The sequence below is a fragment of the Phocoena sinus genome, chromosome 7 (assembly GCF_008692025.1).
Source record: "Phocoena sinus isolate mPhoSin1 chromosome 7, mPhoSin1.pri, whole genome shotgun sequence".
Classification (NCBI taxonomy): domain Eukaryota; kingdom Metazoa; phylum Chordata; class Mammalia; order Artiodactyla; family Phocoenidae; genus Phocoena; species Phocoena sinus.
In genome coordinates, this window is record NC_045769.1 from 90,100,004 (window position 1) to 90,118,095 (window position 18,092).

General features: G+C 33.4%; 1 protein-coding gene across 1 annotated transcript in view; it reads left to right on the forward strand.

The window, feature by feature from the left end:
• The window catches only part of LRP1B (LDL receptor related protein 1B), a 1,461,391-nt gene that overhangs the window by 840,090 nt on the left and 603,209 nt on the right, over positions 1–18,092 (forward strand). The window contains 2 exon segments of the mRNA XM_032636635.1: positions 14,405–14,536; positions 16,734–16,961. Coding sequence (XP_032492526.1) covers positions 14,405–14,536; positions 16,734–16,961 — 360 coding nt within the window.

An 18,092-nucleotide genomic window follows, 5' to 3' on the forward strand; every position in this document is an offset into this window, starting at 1 on the left:
TGGTTAAGGGGAGATTTTCTTGACATCTTTACTTAAAAGATGATTTATATGTGTCTTCTCCACTTCTCATAAAATAAGGAAGTTTTTACTCTATGGATCTAATATAACATATTTTCCCAGAATTCAGGGCAGATATTCTAGTTTCTAGTCTACTAGAGAGAATGTCACCTATGATGAGAACTTGCTATTTCCTAAAGGAAATTCAGTCAGTTTCCAAATTTGAGAATGATCAGAGAACATTCTACTTTTCCCCATTGTAAGGATCACTGAGCATATAACACTCATTATCCATCTTGTTTATCTGCTTCAGTGAATTAATGCTTTCACTGCTGGGGGTGGAGGTGGGAAGATGCAGAAATCTACTGACTGTTTTATTCCCAAGGGTAGAATTACAATGAAAATGGTGACAAAGTTTCAGCTTTAACACAAGTACAATAATAACCCCCTGTTTTCTGGTGAAAAATAATGTGAGGTTCATGAAAACTAATACATTTTAAAAATACATGACATTTGGTTCTATAAAATTGAAATGTATATCTCACAAATTAAAGAAATAAAGGTTAGAAATATTCTTTGAAGTTATCTAATCCTCCAAGTAGGAAATTAATTAAAGTTTTAACACCAGTTTTCTTACAAGTAAGCGTTCATTATACGCATAAGTTTCCAGTTTGGTTATTGGACACTTAGAATTTTTTTAAAAAAATCTAGTTTAGCATTTTTTTTGGTGTCTAATGTTGTTATTATATGGGATTAAGAAGAAACAAATCAAAGAGTAAACATATGAAATAGGGAGCACTAGTGGGTATTTTAAATCTAATTTTTTTTATGGTATAAGAACTTAGAGTTAATGGCATGGCCTTGAGAGTCCAACTGCCTGGGTTCAAATCCTATCCCTATGATTTATTAATTGTACGATGTTGGGCAGTTTACTTAACCGCTCTGTGCCTCAGTTTCCTCATCTTGAAATAATAGTATTTACATCATAACATCTAGTAAACATGAGTTAATCATAATTTAATATAAGCATATCAAACATGAGTTATTATGTGAAAAGATCTTAGAATGGTGTCTCATACATAATCAGTGCTTTGTGTTTATATATATATAAGTTAACTGTTAAAAAGTAACAGTTGTTGCGATCATATCATTTTCCTAGCATCCTTTTGTTGAAATTTAGGTTACATTACTGTTTTAAGACAGTTTTGAACACATTTTCTCATATGTAAATAATTCATAATGGCCTTAATATCATACTTTTATAATCATATCAATTTTTAAATGAAAAATGCCAATAAAAATGTGAAACACAATCTGAAGGAGAGCAATATGATTGATTTATCAAGAGAATCCAGGTGCAGTCGAATGAGTAGATTATCAAATCTCTTTTCTCTACATTCAGGTTACCATCTATCACCACTCCTCATACACTAGTGCATGACATAAAAATTATGGTTATGTTAGTAAAAGGGATGTTTAAAAGTTGATTTAACATTGTAAAATAATATTTGCTCATTACCAGTAAGTTATAGAATGTAGAAAAACAGGGAACAGAAAAAATGTAAACCTATTTTTCCAGCTCCCAGAGCAACAAACATTTCCATGTTGTTTCTTCTGGTTATTTCAACAGAGGTATTGAATAACACAGTAAAAAACAAAAGTTTCACTATCTGTTGATGAACTACTACGTGCCATTTAGGTTTTACTTTTTTTTCCTAATCATCAGAGCTATCAAACAAGGTAGTTATTCCCACTTTCTATGAGGAAGCTGCAGCTCAGGGAGGTAAAGTAACCTGACTCAGAGTAATAAATCTCATTGAAAGGCAGGCGGTACCAGGGTTTACAATGAGCATGCCCAACTTCATAGTCCATGATTCATTCTTTGCTAAATTTAGAAAGCCTTTGTGTCTCTTCATATTTAATATCATGCTTTATTTTTAATTTTGTATCTTCCTTTTTACACTTAGCATTAGCAACTCTCTTGGTATCATTGATGCCTTATCTCGTTTTTAATAACTACATATTTTCACATCACATGTGACTATCAAAATTGTTCCCAATTATTTGTCTACTTTTGGACACTTAGTTTGATTTTAGTTCATTTCTATTCTGTCACTAATAATTTTAAGGCATGTATCTATCCATAAATATCATTTTCCATATTTTATAGTCTTGGGTTTTATTGTTACTGTTAGCAAGTTATATAATCTTTTGTAGTTGCCAGAAATAAATACATGAACATAAGCCCTTCCAAGAAGCAATAGCATCACTGAACCCCAATGAAAATCAGATCATTCTCTTTCTTATATTATTTCTATATTTATTTTTTAATCTATTTCCTTTGCAACTTGCAAATATACAATACAGTACTATTAACTATAATCATCATGCTGTATATTACATCTCCATGACTTATTTACTTTATAATTGGAGGTTAGTACGTTTTGACCTTCTTCATCTATTTCAATGGGCAAACCCCGCCTCCCGCCTGCCTCTCACACCCATCTCCAGCAACCACCGGTCTGTTAGTCTGTTCTGTTCTCTGTTATCTATGAGCTTGGTGTTTTAGTTTTTGTTTTTTTTGTTTTTGTTTTCTAAATTCCACATATAAGTGATATCATACAGTATTTGCCTTTCTCCATCTGACTTATATCACAGCATAATGCCCTCAAGGTTCATCCATGTTGCCAAAAATGGCAGGATTTCTGTCGTTTTTATGAATAATATTACATTATATACACACACGCACATCCCACATCTTCTGTATCCATTTCTCCATCGATGGGCCCTTAGGTTTTTTCCATCTCTTGGCTATTGTTAATAATGTTGTAATGAACATAGGGGTGTATATACCTTTTCAAGTTGGTCTTTTCATTTTCTTTAGATAAATATCCAGAAGTAGAATTGCTAGATCATATGGTAGTTCTATTTTTAATTTTTTGAGGAACTTCCATGCTATTTTCCATAGTGATTGCACCGGTTAACATGCCCACCAACAGTGCACAAGGTTTCCTTTTGTCCACCTCCTCACCAACACTTGTTATTTCTTGTCTTTTTTATAATAGCTATTCTGACAGGTGTGAGGTAATATTTCATTGTGGCTTTGATTTTGCATTTCCCCAATGATTAGTGATGACGAGCACCTTTTCATATGCTATGTCTTTCTTAGAAAACTGGCTATTCAGAGCCTCTGCCCAATTTTTAATCAGATTTTTGTCTGTTTGATATTGAGTTCTATGAGTTCTTTATATATTTTGAATATTAACCCCTTATCAGATATATGATTTGCAAGTATTTTCTCCCCTTCAGTAGGCTGCCCTTTTGTTTTGTTGATGGTTTCCTTTGCTGTGCAGAAGCTTTTTAGTTGGGTGTAGTCCCATTTGTTTATTTTTACTTTTCTTGCCTTTGATTTTGGTGCCAAATCCAAATATTTCTAGTCATAGAAATGAACTTAGGATTTATGTATTAGCCATGAAGTTATGATATTAAAGTGAAGATGATATTAAAGAGAGGGAAATTGGAAGTAAGGCAGGTGGTTTGGATATATAGCATCTCCTGTGCCAAAAAAGTAAAGCAAGAAAGTCTAGAGTAAAGTAGGAAGGACACAAAGTAATAGTTTTATTGTGACAGCAACCGTAGGGACCGAGGACAAAAATTTAAATGTGAAATACTGGGAAATTCAGAACTAGAATTTTATATACATTGTATTATAATTTAGTATAATCACATTGTATCTCCATATGCTTTGGAAGATATATATTCACTCTATTCCACTAATTAGACTGATAACTGGACACTCTAACCTAAATTTTTTATTTTCTGTGTCTGGTATATATTGGGAATTTACAGCATGTAGTTGATACTTATGGGCATTTACTGAATAACTACATGGGGAGAAAGTTGTTTCCTTAGCACAGAGGGAAGTTCCATAAATAAACATATTTGTTACTTTTTTAATGAACAGGAACATCAACATTGTAGGTTTCCCTTTAAGGTAAAAATGAATAATTTACATTTATGAAGCCATCTATTCTAAATATATTTGTATCAGAAAAGCACAGTTATTAATTGAATAAATGTTGAGTATATTAAAAAACAACACAAAAACATCATAAAGGTTTTATGATAAACCCTTCTTGAGCCATATGTTAGTTTCTGTTTGGATAATGAGATCTGGTCTTGCATGATTACGCACTAGTAAAAATGGTTTCATCATCATGACTTTGTAAAAATAAGAAAGGTACACACTTATATCATGTTTTATTTAGTGCTTTACAGATATTACTCTCAATCTGCACAAAGATTTTCAGGAAAAATCTTTTTCTGAGAGGCTTTCTCACTTCAAAACCACATACCAACTATAAATCTTTGTATAATTCAGATTTTATCTGCTTCACATTCATGGTTAACACCATAAGAACTATCTCAGTACTTAGAACACGTATGGTTATTTAATATTTTCCTAATTCTGTTTTAGTTACCCACGGAGGTAATAAAATATTTGAGTAAAGGAGTATCATTTATTTATTTGTGTTAACTACAGAGTCTAGCTAAGCCCTTTATAAGAACAATATTAATAATTATAATAATATCACCTAACACTAATTTTCATTGTAATTCCATGAAGATGATTATTAGCAATCCAGTTTTACAGATAAAGAACCTAAGGCAGGGCTTCCTTGGTGGCGCAGTGGTTGAGAGTCTACCTGCCAATGCATGGGACACGTGTTCGTGCCCCGGTCCGGGAAGATCCCACATGCCACAGAGCGGCTGGGCCCATGAGCCATGGCTGCTGAGCCTGCGCGCCCGGAGCCTATGCTCCGCAACGGGAGAGGCCACAACAGTGAAAAAAAAAAAAAAAAAAACTAAGGCAGAGAAATTCTTCAAGGTCTAATAGCCACAGGATGATTGCCCAGTTATCTGACCTCAGGGAGCGTGACCCCAGAGCTCTTGCATAAACCACTGTGCTCTACTGGCAGAAGACTGAGTTCTTGTTTATTGAGATTCCCCTTGGAATTGTTATATCAAATCTCCAGATGGCGGTAGAGAGTCGTGTTACTGACAACATTCACATGGGACAAACTAATTCTTAGCTTCTTGGAGTTTGTAGTCTAGAAGGAAAACAGACTAAATTAACAACTAGGATCAATTAATTATTATGGACGTATTTTGAAAATAAGAGTATAGTAAATATATTTTAAAAAGTAGCATCGTGTGGTCCTAAAAGGTCCTTGGGCTTAACTTAATTCAATTCCTTCCTCTGTCACTCACTAGCCTTGTTACCTGAGGCAAATTAATTAACTTCTGGGTTCTTATTTCCTCATTTGCAGGATAGAGCAGCTAGAAGTAAGGAGGGAATAAATGAGAAACAAGATTGGGTTGGAATCAAACCATGGTGGGACTTAAAAAGTCCCCTTACAAAGAAATTTCTATTTTTATCCTTTAGGATAAGTGGTTCCAGGGATGTCAAACTTAAACGTGCATCAGAATTACTGGAGGGATCATTCACTCACATATTTATGGCCTCTACCCAAGATATTCTGATTCAGTTGGTCTGGGGTATGACTTGAGGTTTTGCATCTTTAACAAATCCCATGGAATGCTGATGCTGCCTTAAGAACCACTGCCCTAAAGGAAGGAGAAATACATTAAAAGTATTTGGTCAATGGAGTGAAAAGAGCAGATGTGCATACTGAAACTTGACTTCATCTGTACAAAGGGCAGACTGGAGAGAGACAGAACTACAGTAGGAGACTGAAAGGATGCTACTTCAGTAGATGAGGAGATAGCTGATACCAGGACAGAGAGAATGGTAGAGTTGAGATATACTTAGAGGCGAAGTCAGTAAAACATAGTGATAGAGATTTGTGGAGTAGGGGAGTTTGGGGAGAAAAGGAAAATTTGGGATGTCTTTATTTTTCTGGTTTCTGTAATTGGTTTCACCATCAAAAAGTGACATAGAGACCACATAAAGGAGAGGTCAGCAAAATTTTTCTGTAGAAGGCCAGATGGTAAGTGTTTGAGGCCCTATGGGCCATATGGTTTTTGTTGAACTACTCAGCTTGGCTGAGGTAGTGTAACAGCAGTCATATGAAAAATGAATGAGCGTTGCTGTGTTTCAATAACATTTTATTTATGGACGATGAAATGTAAATTTCATATAATTTTCATGTGTTATGAAATGTTATTCTTTATTTTTTTCCTACAATTTAAAAAAGTAACTCATGGACCAGTATCAGCCTGCAGGCCAAAGTTTACTGACAACTGATTTAAAGGATAAACTGAAAACTTACACTTTGGATATATGGAATTTTAGGTACCTCTGGGACATAGTTGAGTATTCAGGGTTATAAAGGCAAGAAGAGTTTGGGCTGGAGCTAGAGCTTTTGTAGTCATTCAATTGTAGGTTGAAGACAAGAAAACAAATGAGATTTCCTAAGAATATTACAGAAAATGAGAAAAGGACAAGGACAGAACCCTGGAGAGAACTAACATTCAAGAGAAAGGCAAGAAGGTTGCTGAGAAGAGGGTGGCCAAGGGATTCCAGAACCAAAAGAGAGCACAGTCAAAAAAAGTATGGGAAGAGTTGCAAGATGACAGTGGCCAAAAATGTTAACTCTTGCAGACCAGTCAAGAAAGATAAAGACGTACAGCACAGTATTCATTAGATTTGGCAACCTGGAGGAGGGTCAGCTGCAATTTTATTTAGAACAATTTCAGTGGAGTTGTTTGCATATGTCCTAGTGATCCTAAGTATGTCTGAGGCTAGATATTAGTATAAATGTCCAAGTCTATTTAGTAAAAAAAAATATAACTTATTAAACAATAGTACTATATTCTTAAGTAACAAAATGTAAATACAAAGAAAGACAACCTTCATAGCAATCAGCTTAGGAGACACAGTCTCCATTTATGTCTGTTAATATATGCTTTATGTATATAGGCGCTCCTACGTTTGGTGCATAGATATGTACAAGTGTTATATCCTCTTGCTGTATTGATCTCTTTGTCATATGTAATGTCCTTTTCCTTTTGTTACAGTCTTTGTTTTAATGTCTGTTTCATCTGATATGAATATTGCTACCAAGCTTTCTTTTCGTTTCCATATGCTTGGAATATCTTTTTCAATACCTTCACTTTCAGTCTGAATGTGTATTTAGATCTGAAGTTTGTCTCTTTTTTATTGTTTTCCCTGCTGTTTTTTAGTAGCTCTTTCTTTCATATAATTATATACTATCAGTAGGAGATTTTTTTATTATTTTAATGTTTAAAATGGACCTTAGCTTAAAATACTAATATTTCTAAGAATGGTAAAGTGGTGTGAAACAGTTAAAATGCTTCCACCTTTATGTGTTGATATCAGCAGCTTTGAAGGGGTGAGATTTCTGACTGAGGCAAAGTGAAAGGCAGGTGATAGCAAAGCAAAGAGGAATTTTTGAGATTTGAGTAAATTTGTTAGGATTCTATGAGGTCTTAGAACATTGTGCAGTACTGAGAGCCTAGTAGTAGAGAGAGACAAAATTAGCAATGAAGAGGAGAAGTAAGAGTTGAAACATGCCAAAGACATGTTGCTACCTCATTCCAGCTATTAATATGAAAAATCACCATGGAACTCACTTTCTACTCTTATACCTCCTTCCTATAACAGGTAGTCTTTTGCTTCCTCTACCATTTATATAGACTAGCACCTAATTTAATTTCTCAATAAATCTTTCTGTATCATCTTTAAACCATATTTTGAATTAGTGTGTTTTGTTGGTTTACCTGAAAAACTTAATTACCATTTTTAGCATTATTTCTTTGGCAAAATAGAATACAAATATCAAACAACTAAACTGTAAATGAACTTATTATGCAGGCAGTAAGTTTAGCTGCATTATAAATTGCTGTTTTTAAAATATGGTACAATACAGTTTACCTTGGAGCAGTGGAAAAGATTAGTAACAAAGAAATCATAAAATTCTTTCTTCCTTTGTACTGGTTGTTTGATTTACTTGCCTCAGTTGTACAAATGTACGTGATTATGCACTCTTCATTCAGATACATTAAGGTGCAGAATCCATAGTTCTAATCCAGGATCAGAACTTCTCAACCTCTGTACTTTTCATATTTGGAGACAGATAATTCTTAGTTGTAAGGGGCTTTCTTTTGCATTGTAGGAAGTTTATTAGCATCCTTAGCCTCTATCCACTAAGATGCCAATAGTACCCCCAGTTATGTCATTCAAAAATGTCTCTAGATATTCCCAAATATCCCCTGCGGGGCAAAATCCCCCCTCACCCCCACTGCCATTGGTTGAGAACCACTGTTTTAGATAAAAATTTTTGTGATTATTAAATCATTGTATTAAATCTTTGATTTGCTCACACAAAGCTTAATAAAATCTAGTTAATCAGTGGAAAAAAAAGATAGAAACTTTTCTGACACAGATGTTTCTTCTTTTAAATTATACAGCAAGTGAAATAAACAGCAAGTCAGAAAGACATATCACCTCTTTAGAAAATCTGAAAGTTCATTGATATTTTAAGCTACACTTCACCAATAAATATGACATGATATTACATGTTTAACTTAACTCTGTTACTGAAAAGTATGCACAAATAAATGAAAAAAGTATATGTGGCTTTTAAAAAATTTTTCGAAATACAGGTATCTATGGAAGATCATATAAGATTTTTAGATTTTTTTTTCTACTTCATAAAAATAGAATACAGTATAAAATTAATCTGTAAAATATAATTTGATGAAAGTAACTCCTGCATACCCAGTATTGCTGGAAACTGGTGAAACTAAAGCAATAAGAATGCCTTTTACTTGCACACATTTTGTTATATGTGTGTGTTTTAAATAAGGAATTCACTCTAGTTCTTCAACGTCAAATATTAAAATTACAATTTCAAGATATTTGTCAAAGGGAAAATAGGATTAGGGATTAGTGTTTAATTGTAAGATCCTTCTGAAACTTCACTTCAACATATTCTTTTCTAAAAGGAAAATTATAGATACATTGTTTTCTTATGTTAGTAATTGTTTTTGTACCAATAAAGTTCATTAACAGGATGAATATTAGTTACTATCAAAAATGACTACACAGTATTCCTCATATCTAACACATTGGATCCTGACATTTTTCTGCTTTGAGCTTAGTTTTATGAGGTAAATAAATATTGTACATATTTTATATTGCATCAACACATATATTTTATTTGATCTTACTGGATAAAATAATTGGGTTTAAAGTGTTTATTTTTTGCTGATGAAAAGCGGACTGCAATTAAACATAGTATGCATGAAATATGAAATTATCTTTAATGATACTGTTTTCTTCTTAGAGCATACATCAGTCTTGTATGATTGCATAATTAACATTTGGTTCTCCAGTAAAGTATTGTAGTTTTGCATTATTTAATCTCTTCACCTACAGCTATGAAGTGCTTTAGAAGTTTAATTTACTTTTGAAATTTTAGATTGTTGCCTTTTTAGAACATGTACACACATACATTGATGAGTATGCATATGAATCCAAATATCTTTAAGTCTAACACAATAATAGATACCATAGAAATTTTAGGAAAAAATGATATGTATGTTGATAAGTCATAGTTCCTGCCAGCATAGAATTTGACAAACTATGGCTCAGAATTTGACAAACTAAGGCCCTCAGGCTAACTTCAGCCTTCTGCCAGTTTTGCAAATAAAATTTTATTTAAGCATAGCTATACCTATTGATTCACATATCGTTTCATGGCTGCTTTGTGCTGCAATAGCAAAATTGAATAATTACTAAGAAGAGCATAAGGGCTTCAAAGGTGAAAATATTTACTATCTGGCCTTTTACAGAAAAAAAAACTTGCCTACCCCTGATTTACCTAGAGAGACCACGGTATACTGATATAAAATATATGAATATATGTCACAGAAAATTAGAAAATAAGACAGTAAACAATAAATGCCTAATGCCTTGTATAGTAATAATTAAAACTAATATTTAGTGATGGAATAAATCAGCATTAGGTGGCTTCATTAGAAATGAAGAAAATGTTTTGTGAAAGAAAAATGACTTGAGCTGATTCATGAAGGAAGGATAATGAAATTCTACAGAAAGAAAAGTACCTTATGTGAAAGTGGAAAAGGACAAGCTATAGATATTCAGAGAACAATAAGGAGTTCTTTTTAGCATGTGCATAATGTGTATGTAGAAGGAAAGTGATAGATGAGGCTAGAAGATAAGATGGTATCTTAGAGAGAGAGATTGTTATATTTTTGGCAGTACCATAGAATACCAGTTACATGGTTGTAGTGGTTACTCAAAAGTGATGAACTAAAACTTTATGTTGGAAGAGGAGAGAGAAAAATGGAAAGAAAGCAGCATGTAATAGGGGAAGTCTGATAATACTTGACAACTTATTAAATATGGTAGTGAAAGAGAAGTTAAAAATCCGAGAAGTTAAAAATGCTTTGAAGTTAAAATTTTGTGAGTTTAGAAGACATGACATCTTTAATAATAAGAAACAGTGGATCAGGATTTAAAAAAAAATAAGCTGAAAGGAAAAAGAGCAGCAAGTAAGCCAGTGTGTCTAGTCCTAAGTAATCTTGCGGGAAGTGGTAGCAGATAAGATTTGAGACTTTGTGAGGTAGCTAGTGAGAAGCTATCCAAGATTTTTAAGCAAGGCAGCTATATGATCAAGTCTTTTTTAGAAAAAGAACTGTAGGCAATGGGAAGAGACTGAAAATCAAGAGATTATTTAGGAAATTAGAGCAGCAATCCAAGCAAGAGATGGAGAGAACCTAAATTGAGCCAGTCACCATAGAATTGGAGAGAATGGTGTATGGGTTTAGAGTAGACTCTTAAATTCTTTGGTGCAAGAATTATGTCTTGTCTACTATGATATCCAGCTTTTTAAAACTAAGCAGAACACTGAGGTGCTTCCTAAATATGTATTCAGTGCATAAATATGAGGAGTGTTACATGTATCTGAGGTTCTTTTTTTGGTCACCTTGAGTTTTGATAATATGAACAATCAGTAAACCCGGTCTGCACATCTCCTAGATACAATAAATGGGATAGCCTTGGTTTGGTAGGAGTTTACAACCTCTGTATTGATATTGGATTTTGCAATAGTATTTCTCATAAAATATTTAATTACTTTATATCAGGTGTTGGCAAACCTTTTCTGTAAAGAGCCAGAAAATAAATATTTTAGGGTTTTGTAGGCCAAGTGGTTTATGCTGAAACTGCTCAACTCTGCTATTGTAGTGTGAAAGCAGCCTAGATAATATGTAAACTAATGAGCATGGCTATAGTCCAATAAAACTTTATTTACAAAAATAGGCAGTGGCTGGAGAGGGTGTGGAGAAAAGGGGACACTCTTGCACTGCTGGTGGGAATGTGAATTGGTTCAGCCACTGTGGAGAACAGTATGGAGGTTCCTTAAAAAACTACAAATAGAATTACCATATGACCCAGCAATCCCACTACTTGGCATATACCCTGAGAAAACCAAAATTCAAAGAGAGTCATGTACCAAAATGTTCATTGCAGCTCTATTTACAATAGCCAGGACATGGAAACAACCTAAGCGCCCATCATCGGATGAATGGATAAAGAAGATGTGGCACATATACACAATGGAATATTACTCAGCCTTAAAAAGAAATGAAATTGAGCTATTTGTAATGAGATGGATAGACCTAGAATCTGTCATACAGAGTGAAGTAAGTCAGAAAGAAAAAGACAAATACCGTATGCTAACACATATATATGGAATTTAAGGGAAAAAAATGTCATGAAGAACCTAGGGGTAAGATAGGAATAAAGACGCAGACCTACTGGAGAACGGACTTAAGGATATGGGGAGGGGGAAGGGTGAGTTTTGACAGGGCGAGAGAGAGTCATGGACATATACACACTAACAAACGTAGTAAGGTAGATAGCTGGGGGGAAGCAGCCGCAAGGCACAGGGATATTAGCTCGGTGCTTTGTGACAGCCTGGAAGGGTGGGATGGGGAGAGTGGGAGGGAGGGAGACGCAAGAGGGAAGACATATGGGAACATATGTATATGTATAGCTGATTCACTTTGTTGTAAAGCAGAAACTAACACACCATTGTAAAGCAATTATACCCCAATAAAGATGTTTAAAAAAAAAAAAAAAAAAAAAAAAAAAATAGGCAGTGAACCAGATATGGCTCCAGGATCCACATTTGCTAATCCCTGCTTTATATTAAAATGTGAGTATGTGAACCAAATTCCTTAATTTGGTAATTAGAATAGGTATCTGTTTAAATGCATGATTAGAAAGAAACTTCAAAAAGATTTAACACCACTCTTTCAAAGTGAGAAGAGATAAAAAGTGAAAGAAGTTTTTGTGGATTTTTTCCATGCTGTGAAGCATAAAATATTGTGAATATTACCTTACAGTGTTATCATTAATACAGATATTGGGCTACAAAGTCAATATATTTTTTACTTTAGTATGAATATAGAAATTTAATATGTCATCATTGATTTTTAAAAGTTTTTAATCACAATTACAGGGTGTTGAGAAGAGCTAGTATGATTCTGGGCTAAAGATAATGATGTTCAAAGCGAAATCCAAGTACCTATTATTGAGCTGTCATGGATTAGGCTTTTAATTCTTTGAGAGGAATAGAATTTCCTATGTCAATGTTTTTAAACAAATTTCTCCTCTTCCTTCTTCCTTTTCCTCCCTTTACTCCTCTTAATTTTTCTGTTTTTCTCCTTCTTCCAAGAGTGCCTCTTCATTTCACCACCTTTTCTGTAACATTTTTCCTCCTTAAAAACCTTCCCATCTAACCTCTTGCTTCTCTAACTTGCAATTCTTTAGAGACTCCAATTATGATAGATGAAGTTAAACGGGAAGAAAGTAGAATATGTGGCATTTATACCATGTGACAGAGGGACATGCACTCCTACAGAATCTCTCAACTTTAGCTTCCAGTATTTTCTAATAATTTTTGTTCTTAACTGATTTGCTTCGGAAAATGTTTCTGAGTCTTTCATTTGCATTTATTTATTTATTTATTTTTAAATTTTTATTTTATTTATTTATTTAATTTTTTTTGCGGTACGCGGGCCTCTCACTATTGTGGCCTCTCCCGTTGTGGAGCACAGGCTCCGGACGCGTAGGCTCAGCGGCCATGGCTCACGGGCCTAGCCGCTCCGCGGCATGTGGGATCCTCCCAAACCGGGGCACGAACCCGTGTCCCCTGCATCGGCAGGCGGACTCTCAACCACTGCACTACCAGGGAAGCCCATCATTTCCTTTTATTTACTTTTTAAATCAAATACACAGACATGAATTGTTTTTGTTATCTTGTGGGGAGGGTGTGAAGACTGGCAAAAGCCACGTTGAGTATTTATTAAATTCAGTTAATTTTTCTACAATTTTTATTATAATCTATTGATTTTTATTGTTTGTGCTTTATAAGTCTACAAGACTAATATTATTACACTGAGCAGTAGATCCATTTGTTAGGAAGATTTTAGTTGAAAACTAAAATATTGCTGGTGGGATCAGAAGGTATAACTCTTTCATGCCTTCAACTGACAAACACAGTTCTAAAGAATTTATTCTACAAGATAGTCTCTATAAAAATGAGATTTGAAAGAACAATTTGATCAATTGACATTAAAATCTTATCCAGAAGGCACGATGACAAAATAAGAAACACAAAAGAATGAGAGAATGACATTGAACTGCAAAATTTAATATTCCATTCTAAATTTGAATATATCATGTTATTTATACAATGGAATATAGTAAGTATGAGTATGTGGAGCAAACTTTAGCCATGGAATAAGTTAATACAGAAAAAAAAAAAAGAAGTAGATGTCATTATAATGAAGGAAGACAAACATGTTTTTCACATAGGCCTCTGATTTGAAAAAGAAGAAATGGCCTGAAGGGGTGTACAATATATGTAACAGCAGTTTCCTATGGAAACTGTTCAGAATGTTGTGCTAAGGCAAGAAGGGAATCTATATGGTATGGTAGGAAAATAACGACATCCACTGGAACTGCCAACACTGGCATGATAGTCTACCTGAGTTTATTTTATACTAAATGTGATAATTATTCCTGATTATTTCTCAGACTAAATCCTTAAAAAATTTTTTTTGCTTCTAAAGCAATAGAATGCATACCATTCCTCTTAGAGGAAATTGAGGGAGTTATCTTAGTTGTTATCTTCAAGGAGGAAAAATGTTTTTATTCATGAAATTGTTGTGTATGATTGTCTGTTATTGTCATATGAATCACTCGAGTAATGGGTGCTATGCAGGGAATTTCACTTTGAATCATTACGTGAATAACCCTTGTCAAACTCAGAGGTTCCCTAATCTAGTCTTCCTTCTTCACTCTTAATATTTCACTGTGTAATTACAGCTCCCAATCCCTGTGCAGCTAATGACGGCAGAGGCCCCTGCTCTCATATGTGTCTGATCAATCATAATAGGAGTGCTGCTTGTGCTTGCCCACACTTGATGAAGCTTTCCTCAAACAAGAAGACCTGCCATGGTAAATTTCTTACAGTTCTTATCTAAACTCCAAATTGAATTCTCTCAAATTGTATTAGCATTCAGATTTTCCTCAAAGTAAAGCGGAAGAGGTTTTTAGTGTCCTTAAAAACATTAGATGTGGTGCTATTTTCAGACTGTTGATTCATCTACTTTTGGGGAGACTGACGAATTCTTTAAACATGTGATATGCTGCACTTTGCTGTTTATTACCTTATTCACTTTTTTCTTGCTACTTTCTTATTTGGTGTGTTAGCAGAATTTATCTCTACAAAACAGGGAGATTTGTAAGTGAAAGTGCATTATCAGAAAATGATGATGTAGGTAACCTGCATAATAAAGAGGTACTTAACAGCTTTAATCTCCTCCTGCTCTTCTACAGTTACTTTAGCATCACTTTATAGGGTATTATCAAGTTGAAGGGAGAAAATATGAAGTAAAATATGTAACTTGGAAAGGTTTGTAAAAATCACTTAAACAGCATATTTAAACTAAAAAATGAAAATAAAATTTGTGAATGAAAACCAGACTGTGGGTTCTTCAGAACCTTTTTTTTTTTTTTTAGATTCCATATATATGTGTTAGCCTACGGTATTTGTTTTTCTCTTTCTGACTTACTTCACTCTAGATGTATATGTATAGCTGATTCACTTTGTTTTAAAGCAGAAACTAACACACCATTGTAAAGCAATTATACTCCAATAAAGATGTTAAAAAAAAAAAGGACACTTAATAAAAGTTGGTGGTTGATAATAAGATATGTTGGGAACTGTGCTTTAACTCTACACAATTTAGAGGTGAATTCAAAAAAAGTGAAGGTACCGTGAACTCTACATAAGGTTTTTGATATAAAATAATGTCATGTGTAATTACAGATAGAGATCTAATTTACACACCTCATACATACATTCTACATTCTTGAATATACCAAGTTTGCTCTGGACTTTGGGCTAGCTGTTCCCTCTTTTCAAAACACTCCTCTCTTAGATTTTCTAATTGTAGGCTCCTTTTAGCTATTCATCACCTTTGTTGAGGGCTTCCCTGATGACCTAATTTACAGTAGCTCTCCTACTGATATTTTCTTGTTTCTGGTATTCTTGTTTTTGATATTTCTTGTTTCTGTTCTTTATTTATTGTTTGTCCCTCTTAGAATGTAAACTACTACATGAGAAGGCCCTCATTTATCTCATTTACTTCTGTTTTCCAAGGACCTATAATTTTGATTGGCATATAGGAAACATTCAGTTAATATTTGTTGATGTTAAATAAATGGTTGCTCTCTTATTAAGTCAAATGTATTTTTGACGTTGCTACCATGCCTTGGAAATTAGAACTTCTCAAATAACTTCTCAAAAAATAATCAGACTGTGGGTTTTTTTAGTTTTGTTTTGCTAGTAATTTTTGTTTATTTGCAAAGCACTTACTTCTAAGGGCAAAAAAGAGTGTATTCATCAAATCTTAACTCAGGAATCTAGGCACATGTGGCTTTAATTAATTTTATACAATAATACCATATCTCAAATATCAACAATAACCCCAAAGAGAAAAACAAGAAAATAGAACATCTGTGACTCCTATTTCTATTAAATCTACTAATATTTCACAAACTCATTGCAAGAAAGGTGCCTATTTAAGTAGAAATGATAGAATGTCTCACAATATTAATTACTACAGATTCACAAAAATTTACAGTACAGCATGCTTTAACATTATATGAACCCTAATTTTGATAGGGAAAATATAAACATGATTTTTAAAAGCAATGTTTAATCTCATTTTATTCAAAGATGGTATAGAAAAAATGTTCTTAGATTCCTTCAAAAAGCACTTAATGCACTGCAGTATTGTTATAGTTATAAACAAAGAACAAATATGGCTGTTTGACATTTTTAGAGTTCATGTCCTTTAACAAGTTTGTTTGAAATTCTAAGATCAGATCAATTACTGATAATTTCTTGGCATTTCTAACTAAAGAAAAATGACTTAAGGATTCTAACTTGCTTTACATTTGTTATTATTAAGTACTTTCATTTAAAAATAGATAAATCATTTCTGCCTTCATGTTTCTATCAAATCTTGGTCATGATTTTCTGGTGTTAAAAACCTATTAAATCATCAACAAATAATATTTAGAATTTCTAGACAGCTTCAAACTTGCCAAACTTACAAAGAAAAACACATTTCTATTTCTTTTCTAGAAATGAAAAAATTTCTTCTTTATGCAAGACGTTCTGAAATCAGAGGAGTGGATATTGATAATCCATATTTTAACTTTATTACGGCCTTTACAGTCCCTGATATTGATGATGTTACTGTGATAGACTTTGATGCATCTGAAGAACGTTTATACTGGACAGACATTAAGACACAAACCATTAAGCGGGCTTTTATTAATGGAACTGGATTAGAAACTGTTATTTCTAGAGGTAAAAGATTTTCACTTTACATCTTAAAAAAGTTTGTTATTCAGTTTGTAATAATTGCATCTCTTTTGTATTCTTTTTCTATTATCCAATTCTATGTTGTTAATTGAGAGTTGGAATCGATTATTCAGAGATTTAATAATATGCTATATCCTAACAATTGTAGAATGCTGTAATTATGTTGCACATAGTAGTCTGATAACTAGAAATTTAGTTTCACAAGAAGAAAAAATTTCAGAACAGATAATTTGCAGATTTCTAAATAAACAGATTTGAAGACTCCTTTTTGCTGATGCGGGAAAAGTTGTATTTGCCTAGAGAAAATATAGGATATTGGTAAAGACTGGTTTCCCCCTCTGGTTCAAGCTTGTTATCAACTTTCTTTTGCATGTATTTTTACAGAACTAGACTAAACAAATAAGAGAGAAAACCTGTTCCTATCCACCTCCTGACCCAGCAGTTTGAATCACAGGTTTTCAGTAATGCTATTGATTAACATTAACAAAAAAAAAAAAAGTTTTCCAAAGTAGAAAATATAGCCGAAATGAAACATACATATAAATGCAGTGGCTGAATTCTAAATATTTAGCATTGAATTATCTTCATTTTTGCTTAAATTTTGGTATAATGTGATTTCTGGGTCAGTTATCGTTTTAGTGAGTGAATCTTAGTTGAGCACCTGCTGTTTGCCGTGACTGCAAAATCAAAGAAGACACAGTTTTTCTTCAGTTTCATGCCCCCTAGGCATGATAGAGTGATTTGAAGGAGGATGGAGGAAGGCATGATCAGTGATCCATATAGATATATCAAACTCCTCTGCCTTGAAGCATACTGACAATTTAAAATCAGACCTTATTTGAGCAATGATCAACTTCTTAACGAAAGCAATAAGAAGTGCAGGTTTTAAATTTACAGTGTTTTTCAAGAGTTTCCACTGGCTTGAGTACCATTAGTAGATCTGAAAGTATTCGAGCACTCAGGTGCTCTTGTATGTATGCTAGCTCTTTACCCATCTCAGGTTAGTACTGTTAATGCAACTTGAATAAATTGGTTATAAGCTTGTTTAAATATTGAATTACAAACTTTCTCTAAGAGAAGAGCCTTTCTAAAAAAGCTAATGCAAAGATTTCCTTT